The 11,250-nt window shown below is 39.0% G+C and overlaps 1 protein-coding gene across 1 annotated transcript; it reads left to right on the top strand.

The window, feature by feature from the left end:
- Positions 1-8,468: 8,468 nt before the first annotated feature.
- Positions 8,469-10,950, top strand: LOC137049345 (L-rhamnose-binding lectin CSL3-like). Its single transcript, XM_067427870.1, has 11 exons — positions 8,469-8,591; positions 8,666-8,689; positions 8,786-8,842; positions 8,996-9,131; positions 9,251-9,360; positions 9,554-9,604; positions 9,757-9,892; positions 10,012-10,121; positions 10,230-10,274; positions 10,495-10,615; positions 10,794-10,950. Exons 1-11 carry the CDS (start codon positions 8,561-8,563, stop codon positions 10,918-10,920), a joined length of 948 nt encoding a protein of 315 aa, XP_067283971.1. The 5' UTR covers positions 8,469-8,560; the 3' UTR covers positions 10,921-10,950.
- Positions 10,951-11,250: the final 300 nt, after the last annotated feature.

Genomic DNA, 11,250 nt, shown 5'->3' with positions numbered 1-11,250 from the left:
GTTTCTACAACCTTCCTGTCTTACACTTTCAATGTGTCACTAGCCACTGCTTTAGGGTGTTTACTGATATCATTCCCTAGTGAAAAAAAAGTATACTAAGTATACTTGCGGCCAGACTATTTTTCAGTATACTTGAAGTGTGTTAAAGACTAGTTAACTTGAAGTGTACTATTTTGACACAACTAATTTTGTACTAAGTATATTTAAGTTGTAATTAAATTGTGTTAAAGCACAACTTTAAGTGTATTTAGTATACTTTTGTGTGCTAAATTGGAACAACTTGAAGTATACTTAGTACACTTTAAGTATAATGACTAATTACATGCTTTAGTGATATTAAATGTGCTTTATTTGTATTATAAGTATATTTTATTTGAGTTAAGTATATTTTATTTGTATTATAAGTATACTTTATTCGTGTTGTAGTACACTTTATTTGTATTATACGTACACTTTGTGTTATTGCATACTTTATTTGTGTTTTAATAAATTACAAATTAATTACCAGTATATTCAGAACACACAAGCAATATAATATGAATATAATATATATATATTTTAGTGAAGGGGGGATTTTGAAATCCACTGCCGCTTCAATATACCTGTATATATTTATATCCTAATTAACTTCATAATCAAAACCTTAATTAATATTTATCTTCCTATATTACCTATATTATTATAATGATTCTATCCAGTTATGATTTTGCTTTGTTTCTTGTTTTCTAAAGTGTGTATTTGGTCTCTGAGGAGTGACTGAGGGTCTGGCCTAGAGATGTGTGATGTGTCACTAAACACTGGCAACAAGGTCGTGTGTTTAGATTTTTGAGGTATCACACACCCCTAACATGTCAGGAGTGCAGTAACAGGGTTTGCTCACTTAGCCCGGCTTCCAGATATGAAATATGGAATTGTCTTTCATTTAATTTATTATGTTTTATTCCTTTTATATTTCCTTTTACTGAAACACTAAAGACTCAAGATGAATATTGCCTGTACTATTGTGTGTCCCTCTCACTAAAGGAAAGCACATGCTATCAGTATGTTTTGGTAAGAACTAGTTAGAACTGGAGCTTAATCAGCTCCAACCTTGGAGAGACTGTGTATCTGTGTATGTGCGCAATATTCTATGTTACAGATCAGAATGGTGTTCAATGGGCACCCTAAGAGATGGGTGGACTTGTTGTTCTGGGCAAGCTGGCGCCTGCTCCAGATCTGGAAGGTCACTACGGGCCTGATTCTGGGTGAAAGCATCAACAAGTGACACGTCAGTGGAAACGTGCATCAGATTAACTGACTCGAGTGGAAATTTACCATGACTGTGCATTGTCTTTGAGCCAATCAGAACCATCCACATTGCAGTAATGACGTGGATAGACCTTGAAAACGGTATAACTGTTGGGACAATTGTATGTACGATAGGGCTAGGCAACGAGACGGTGAGAGAGGGAGCGTGGCCTACGAACTCCTTGTGAGACTTGAAGCTGGCTTCTGCTTTTGAAACTGCAAACTATTCTAAGTAAATTTTTCTTTTAATTAATTGCAATCCTGACTCTGTCTTCATTTCTTCACTACTGGTCCTGGGTCATAAGCTGTTAACCCCTAACATTATTTACCTTGACTCATTCAAATGACTAAAAATATACACTTTGTAGTCAATAACAATATAATGTGTTATTACTTAGCTATACATTGTACAATATACTTTGAATTACATCATGTCACACAATACAGTATTTTAAATGTGCCACATTACATTTTAATGAATTACTTACTGACTTACTTTCCCAATGTTGAATGCGTTTGTTTTCAGGGACATTACTAGCCTAGAAATCTAGACGCACCCTAGCGGCAGCAAATTTAATTTGCCCGGAAGTGTGGTCTAGCAACTCTCAATTCCTATCTGAGCTGTATTCCGCAGAATCTGGACGGCCCAATCACATCGTGTAGGTAGGCTATAGAGTCGGCCGGCGGGGCCATAATGACGACGGCCGAGTTGCGTTTGCGTGCTTCTAGTAACACAGTCTTCTAGTAAACACAGAAACTGGCGAACGGCGGCGGTCTTTCGAATCAGCTCTGCCCGCGCCTCCGGAAGACTTGGAGTTAAGCTTTCCTCTGAGAAAAGAACAAAGAGCGGCACTGAAGTCATTCTTAAAAAGGGAAGATGTGTTCGGAGTTTAGCCGACCGGATACGGCGAATGTTTAATCAGTCAGCGAGGAGCGAGCTCCCCTTCACCGTCGTTGCTCCGGTTGGTGTACCGCTATCCTATCGCGTGCAGAGGGAGTTTGAAAGACAACCGTTTATCCCGCCCCTCGGACTGAGCCCTGTCTATGATGAGTTTCCAGACCAAACATCTTGATGTGGGTCTGGCTTGTCAGGCTAGGACATTACAATAAATTAATCAAATCTAACACACATGACTAATGAAGAGACATTTCAGTAAACAGGACCAACGATTTTTATAAATGGTTTCACATGGTTTCAGCAAAGCTAAACAAAATTAACTTACTATGTTTTTCATTAAATTAACACTGGAAGATGTTGGAAAACCTATCATTGAACTAATTCCACTGACCATCTCTATACATAAATATAAATTACACATTATATTCAATTTCTGGTGAGCTGCTCATTACACTTGCGTCTGATGACCGCTTACACATCATCTGAGACAGTTGACAGCAATCTGTTAACAGAATATACAAGAGATAAGGTCAGGTGCATGTTCATTCAACTTTTTATTCACGTTTAGTGACATTACATATTAACTTACTTACCTCCAAACAGAAGGACTTTTCCCAGTGCTTTTCGGGATCGCGTAACGTTTGGCTATTTTATTCCAAAACAGTTTATCGTCACCATCAAGGTCAGGCAGCGATGTGACGTAATTGAACTGGTCCGAAGAATGAGCAATGTACTTTCGGCTCTCAGTGTTTTATTAAATAATTAATGTAACGCAACATTGTACTTCACCTGCAAGGCTGCAAACCTCCCGCGAGTGAGCGTCATACAGACGAGTACCGTCAGCAGCTCTGCCTCTGATTGGCTGCAGGCATTGAGCAACACAATCTGATTGGTCACAGATCAATGAAGAGACATTTGAATTCCAATAAGAAACAACTATTTAACTCATATTTTCTTGCGTTTTATTTTAACTGTGCTGTTGAATTCTTCTTTGCCAGTGTAAACTTATTAAACATATTTACACTTAAATCACAACTAAAGTAGGGCTTATAGCATACACTGCATATATTTAAAAATGGGCTTTTAGTCCATATAATAATTTATTTATATAATAATAATTTATTATTACTTATTTATTAATGCTTAAGCTTGAACAGTTAAGCATGAATAAATAACCTTAAACAGTATTTATAACTTTTTATACTTAATGATATTAATTTTGTATTTTTAAAATATGCTTTTAGTGCATTGTTAACAATGACAATTTTGAGCATAAGTTTAAAATATATAAAAAATATATTTTAAAGTAATGTTCAAATAAGTACACTTTACAAAAGCACACTGGACTTTCATTTAAAGTATATTTTTCTAAAATATATTTTTAGAAAATATACTAAAATAAAATTATTTTAAAGTTTTTTAAAAGTTGTATTTTGAAATATGATGCTAATATATTTTTATATATTTAGAAATGGTACATTTTTATAGTATATTTCTAATATACTATCGGAAAAGAGAATATATTTAAAATACAATAAAGTATACTTTTTTTCACTAGGGATGTCACAGTCAGAACACACTATAACTGACGCTGCAGGAGTCCTGGAGCCCATCGCTATTGTGATGTCACAGTCAGAACACACTATAACTGACGCTGCAGGAGTCCTGAAGCCCATCTCTATTGTGATGTCACAGTCAGAACACTCTATAACTGACGCTGCAGGAGTCCTGGAGCCCATCGCTATTGTGATGTCACAGTCAGAACACACTATAACTGCCGCTGCAGGAGTCCTGGAGCCCATTGCTATTGTGATGTCTCAGTCAGAACACACTATAACTGACGCTGCAGGAGTCCTGGAGCCCATCGCTATTGTGATGTCTCAGTCAGAACACACTATAACTGACGCTGCAGGAGTCCTGGAGCCCATCGCTATCGTGATGTCACAGTCAGAACACACTATAACTGAAGCTGCAGGAGTCCTGGAGCCCATCTCTATTGTGATGTCACAGTCAGAACACACTATAACTGACGCTGCAGGAGTCCTGGAGCCCATCGCTATTGTGATGTCACAGTCAGAACACACTATAACTGCCGCTGCAGGAGTCCTGAAGCCCATCGCTATTGTGATGTCACAGTCAGAACACACTATAACTGACGTTGCAGGAGTCCTGGAGTCCATCGCTATTGTGATGTCACAGTCAGAACACACTATAACTGCCGCTGCAGGAGTCCTGGAGTCCATCGCTATCGTGATGTCACAGTCAGAACACACTATAACTGACGCTGCAGGAGTCCTGGAGCTCATCGCTATTGTGATGTCACAGTCAGAACACACTATAACTGCCGCTGCAGGAGTCCTGAAGCCCATCGCTATTGTGATGTCACAGTCAGAACACACTATAACTGCCGCTGCAGGAGTCCTGGAGCCCATCTCTATTGTGATGTCACAGTCAGAACACACTATAACTGACGCTGCAGGAGTCCTGGAGCCCATCGCTATTGTGATGTCACAGTCAGAACACACTATAACTGACGCTGCAGGAGTCCTGGAGTCCATCGCTATTGTGATGTCACAGTCAGAACACACTATAACTGCCGCTGCAGGAGTCCTGGGGTCCATCGCTATTGTGATGTCACAGTCAGAACACACTATAACTGACGCTGCAGGAGTCCTGGAGCCCATCTCTATTGTGATGTCACAGTCAGAACACACTATAACTGCCGCTGCAGGAGTCCTGGGGTCCATCGCTATTGTGATGTCACAGTCAGAACACACTATAACTGCCGCTGCAGGAGTCCTGGAGCCCATCGCTATTGTGATGTCTCAGTCAGAACACACTATAACTGACGCTGCAGGAGTCCTGAAGCCCATCGCTATTGTGATGTCACAGTCAGAACACACTATAACTGACGCTGCAGGAGTCCTGAAGCCCATCGCTATTGTGATGTCACAGTCAGAACACACTATAACTGACGCTGCAGGAGTCCTGAAGTCCATCGCTATTGTGATGTCACAGTCAGAACACACTATAACTGACGCTGCAGGAGTCCTGAAGCCCATCGCTATTGTGATGTCACAGTCAGAACACACTATAACTGACGCTGCAGGAGTCCTGGGGTCCATCGCTATTGTGATGTCACAGTCAGAACACACTATAACTGACGCTGCAGGAGTCCTGAAGTCCATCTCTATTGTGATGTCACAGTCAGAACACACTATTACTGCCGCTGCAGGAGTCCTGGATTTTGGGATCCCGCGTTTTGGGATATTTTGGCCCATTGTGGCTGTGATTATTCCGCTACTTTTGATTAGTAATTGGCAGAGGTGTGGACTCGAGTCATGTGACTTGGACTCGAGTCAGACTCGAGTCATGAATTTGATGACTTTGGACTCGACTCGACAAAATGTACAAAGACTTGCAACTCGACTTGGACTTTAACATCAATGACTCGTGACTTCACTTGGACTTGAGCCTCATGACTCGAGAAGACTTGCTACTTTTTGGCAATTTTTCTTTCACACGGCAGGGCTGCTCTCAGTGAAAAAAAGCTGCACCTGTATGCATGCAGAGAGCACGCGCGCTTGCCAGCACGACATCCAATCACTGTAGTCCCACATTAGTTTGATTCGACAGTATCCATAGCTACCAAGTCCGCGTATAAAACGTGACTTATTTGGGCTTCTTTTTTTGGCAAGTCGCGGTAAAAAATCTCGAGTTGCGGGTCGCGGTTTTTGCTTATTTGAAAAAATGTGGTTGCTTGTTAGGAAAATATGACAAGCAACTTCGTTCCTTTACATTTATGGTCGCTGTTTTGTCCAAATACATTACCTGACACTGTCTTCTCACAACTAATAACCATAGTGCAACGATACAGGTGCTGTATTCATTCGTCCTCATACATCCCGCCTCCTTCCCCTCTTTGAAGAAAAATCGAGTTCAACGTGCAGGCATGTGATGTTATAAATGTAATGATAGTTTGTAGACGTAAATAGACGAATACATTATTTTTTTTATCAAACAATGCAACCAGCAGAGATATACAGAGATGGAGAGGAAACAGGGAGGTAAGCCACCTAATTTAATTTAAAAAATATTTTTCATAATGTAGGCTATTTATTATGACTATTATTATTTGGCTATTATAAAAATAAAAATAAATAATAAAAAAAGTATAGGCTACTAATAATAACAGTAGGTATGGTTCGAATGTATATTATTATAAACATGTCTCTATATTGCAGCGCTCACAGTGTTTTCCTGTGCACCAACTCCCAATCATAGACTGTAAAAAAAAAAGTGCATAATAATCCTAAAAAGTAGCTATGTGACATTAGTTTAATTTTCAATACTATTTAGAGCAGATTACACATTGAGATGCAGGGCTTATCCTTTTTACGGTTTATACCGTGCATGTTCACCACTGCTCCTAATATGTGTAAAATAAGTTACCATAATCCTTCACGTCACTTTTTCTCTTTTTCCATCTCCAAACCTCTTCTGTTCACAGTCTTTATTGCAACTTGAAGAATTTTGTAAAATCCCATCTGTATTTGCTTTTTAAACTCCACGAGATTTCAATTTAATATGTTGCAGGCTCATTTATTGATACATTATTGATCATAAATTATACTGATATTAATAAATAATATAATAATATTGGGCTTGTTTTGGGCCCCCCACCCTCTAGGTATTCTTCATACCTGAGAAGAATATGAAACAAATGTCAGAAAATCCCTTATAGCCTCACATGTTGTATTTGAAACTACTCTTTACTCATATCAATGTTGTTGTGTCAATATTCATTGTCTATTATACACTACGGTAGACGATAGATAATATTTCAATTTCAGTGTGTGCAATATTAAGAATATTTTCACTGCTTCACAAGTCATAAGAAAGCCCTTTTCCTCCAGAAACTGAAGTCATATGCTTTATAGCAGTGGTTTTCAAAGTGGGGACGGGGACCCCTGGGTGCCGCAAGGGGATGCTAGGGGGGCCATGGCAAGCTGGCATAAAAAGTATAGCAAAACAAAATAATTGAATAAATTAAATTATTAAAGTAAACCAAATTAAACCAAAAATAAGCTAAACAATATTCCCATAATGGCCCTAAGTTTAGGCTAAAAGGACACATATCTATTTGAAAGTTGAACTGTTTTGCAATATGAGATCAGTACAGTACAGGACTGAAGCTGCTGTGCATTGTTCTAGTGCAATATGCTGTTGAAATACAAGCATTTTCTGTAAAAAATTTACATTTTCTGTTTTTTTACTCTATTTGCTTAATGTCATTGTATAAAAAGAGGTTTAAATAAATACAAATCTTACAGACATGCATGATTTGTATAATTTTTATTTCTGTGGTAAGATGACTTGAAGTGACTCGAAACTAAAATGGTAGGACTTGGACTCGACTTGAGACTTGTTGGCTTTGACTTCTGACTCGACTCGAGACTTGACTCATCTTTGACTCGACTTGACTCGGGACTCGAGGGCAAAGACTTGAGACTTACTTGTGACTTGCATAACAATGACTTTGTCCCACCTCTGGTAATTGGAGGGGTTTTGTTGTTCAGACCTGGTAAACCTGTCCCTCGCTTCGCCCTTCCTGCACTTTGAAGGTGTGGCCTGGCCTGGTCTTCGAAGTGCGCACCCTTCACTTTGGGACACAGCTTTTGTGTCTAACACAGTTTCCTTAACCCACTCTTTTATTTTCCATGCGAAGCCTTTATAGTGTATTCAGTTTCCCAACTTTCCATAAACACTCCCTTTCCAGGATTATTATATTTCTTTGTCCCTGTAGATGATCCAGTATGCCATATCTAGTTTTTCTCTTCTTATATACAGTGGCATTTCTGATGCTTCCACTTGTAGTGCTGCGATTGGTCTTAACTTTGAACTGCTCCTAAAATAAGTCTTAATGTTTTGGCTTGCATGATATCTCATTTCTTTAACATAGTTGCAGATTATGCCGATGCATTCACAATACATCCATAATCTAGGATTGATTGCATGAGACCAACATATTTACCCTTTAATGATCATTTGTCTGCACCCCAATCTTGTCCTGCAGCGCCTCTCATAAATGTTAGTGCTTTACTGTTGTGTCTTCCCATTGGTTCAGTGTTTTGATTGCTTTCAGGTATGTATCGTTATGTCATTAGTCCTTGTGTATACATAGCCCTCATGTTTCCGTAGTCTCATGTCAAGCTTTGTTTCCTAGGGTTTCTGTTTGGTGAGTCGCATGTTCACGCAACCCAAGCTCTAATTATAGTCAGAAAATAAATCTTTTGATTGAGCTGCTCTTTTGAATCTTGTTTCAATTATAGAGCTTCTAAAAAGAGATCCAGGATTTTTGTTCTCACGTTCAACATGTTGGTGCTAAAGCTAAGCTGGATCAGTTGTAAGTACTGATTTAGAGCCAATTCAACTTGCATTAGTTCAAATGACTTCAATCTCTTTCTGTTTGATTTTCAGTGCTGCTCTTTCTGTGTCCGCATGGTAAGGCAACTAACCTATATAATGTACAGTCTGGTTAAAGACTTCCAAGTGCAAAACCAGTAGTTTTACTAAATCTTCTGTTTCTTCTTTCTGCAGGTGCGGAAGCAAAAAGTGTGGAAGTCTGTGAAGGAAACTCTGCATCTCTCCAATGTGGTGAGTAATCCAGTCTTTTGAGATGTGTTCACAAATAGGAGAGCATGTGAGAGGAGGAACAAGATCCTGAGTGTATCTGGAGCCTGGACTTTAACTTGTTTCTAGCTTCATAGTGTTTTTTTTTTTTTTTTTTTTTTTTTTTAAACATGTCAGATACTGGTTTCATAAAGGTCCTTAATGCCAACTATGGGCGAACTGACTGCACCGTCTGCGCTGCTGGAAAACCAGCTCATCAGCTCTCAAATAACAACTGCAAAAAGGCTGACTCCCTCTCTATAATGTCTGCTCGGTAGGCTTACCAAAGATCATAAACCATTATCTTTTTATGCACTACTTCATAAGCGCGAGATGCAGAGTTGTCTATAGTTTATTAAAGCATTACTTGTCATTTGTCTGTCCATGAATCAGGTGTGATGGACTGAAGAGCTGTACTGTCTCTGCAGTCAACTCGGTTTTCTCTGATCCTTGTGTTGGGACTTATAAATACCTGACTTTGTCTTATGACTGTATCCCAGCAAGTAAGTAATTTTCCGTCATAAATTGGATGTTTACAGTTTTATAACTAAGGCATGGCAAATGAGTACAGTTATCTGTTAATAATTATCTTTCCACATGGTAAGGCAACTAACATGTATAATGTACAGTCTGGTTAAAGACTTCCAAGTGCAAAACCAGTAGTTTTACTAAGTCTTTTGTTTCTTCTTTTTGCAGAAGAAAGAAGTGTGGTCGCCTGTGAAGGAAAGTCTGCATCTCTCCAATGTGGTGAGTAATCCAGTCTTTTGAGATGTGTTCCAAAATAGGAGAGTATGCGAGAGGAGGAAGAAGATCATGAGGGTATCTGGAGCCTGGACTTTAACTTGTTTCTAGCTTCATAGAATTATTATTATTTTTACTTTTTTTTTAAACCATGACAGATACTGGTTTCATAAAGGTCCTTAATGCCAATTATGGGCGAACTGACTGCACCGTCTGCGCTACTGGAAAACCAGCTCATCAGCTCTCAAATAACAACTGCAAAAAGGCTGAATCCCTCTCTATAATGTCTGCTCGGTAGGTTTACCAGAGATCATAAACCATTATCTTTCTATGCACTACTTTATAAGCACGAGATGCAGAGTTGTCTATAGTTTATTAAAGCATTACTTGTCATTTGTCTGTCCATGAATCAGGTGTGATGGACTGAAGAGCTGTACTGTCTCTGCAGTCAACTCGGTTTTCTCTGATCCTTGTGTTGGGACTTATAAATATCTGACTTTGTCTTATGACTGTATCCCAGCAAGTAAGTAATTTTCTGTCATTGTTTTAATGTTTTACAACTGTAAGGCATGGCAAATGAGTACAGTTATCTGTTAACTCTTTCTACTACCCCACAAAAAAACGATTGTAGAGAGAAATGTAACCTGTGCCGGGCAAAAAAGCATCATTGAGTGTGGTAAGTTGTCCTTTTTCTGTATGTTCTCTAATATGTTGAGATGGACGGGTACAGCATCTTGTTGAATCCTTAAGGCCCTCATGTCCACAATATTTTGACTGGATCTTCCTGCTACAGTACATGTTGGCACACATTGCCATTTTTGAAAGGGTTGCCATTTAACATGTTTGCAATCCACCAGTCATGAAACTCTGATCCGTGTCTGTTTGTGTATCAACAGAAGTTGGTGTTCTTTCTATTCATCATGCCAATTATGGCCGCCGGGATCTTGAAACCTGCCCTCATAAATTGGCAACCACATGCGACTGTTACAGTCCTCAGACCAGCAGCCTTGTTTCCAGGTACAGATCCTCTTCATCTAGTCACTTTAGATGTTAGGTCACACTCTTCAGCTGTTTTTGAAACCATGTACAAACTATATCCAATTATCCTGTATCTTAATGGACATTTGATACATTGACCTAAATTATTGACTTAAGATTAAGAGCTAATAGACTCTTTTCTATTTTCTTTCTTAAGCTGCAATGGGAAGAAGTCTTGTCAACTCGACGCTTCAAATTCTGTCTTCTCTGATCCATGTGTGGGTGTCCATAAGTATCTGGAAGTGACATACAGCTGTAAATGTGGATGTAATGATGGCACATGACAATGGGAAGTGAAATAAAGTTCATTTAAATCCAGATTCTTTCCAAATGGTTTCATGAATGTCGGTGCAAAAATTGGTTTCTAGAAACTCTTGAACCTGGTCAATTATTGCTGTGTTTTAAGTCCTTGCCTCCCTCCCTTAGTCCCTATACCTCCCTGTGGAGAAGTCACGTAATGCATTCAAGGTGCTGATGCTGACATTAATGAGACTAAGGCTTAATGTTTCTACAACCTTCCGGTCTTACACCTTCAATGTGTCACTAGCCACTGCTTTAGGGTGTATACTGATATCCTTGACTTTTTTTTGGATGAAACCACTTGTTATATGGCC

Source organism: Pseudorasbora parva, chromosome 20 (assembly GCF_024679245.1).
Source record: "Pseudorasbora parva isolate DD20220531a chromosome 20, ASM2467924v1, whole genome shotgun sequence".
NCBI lineage: Eukaryota > Metazoa > Chordata > Actinopteri > Cypriniformes > Gobionidae > Pseudorasbora > Pseudorasbora parva.
Note: the sequence above shows the minus strand (reverse complement) of the source record. Positions and strands in the feature narration are given on the sequence as shown.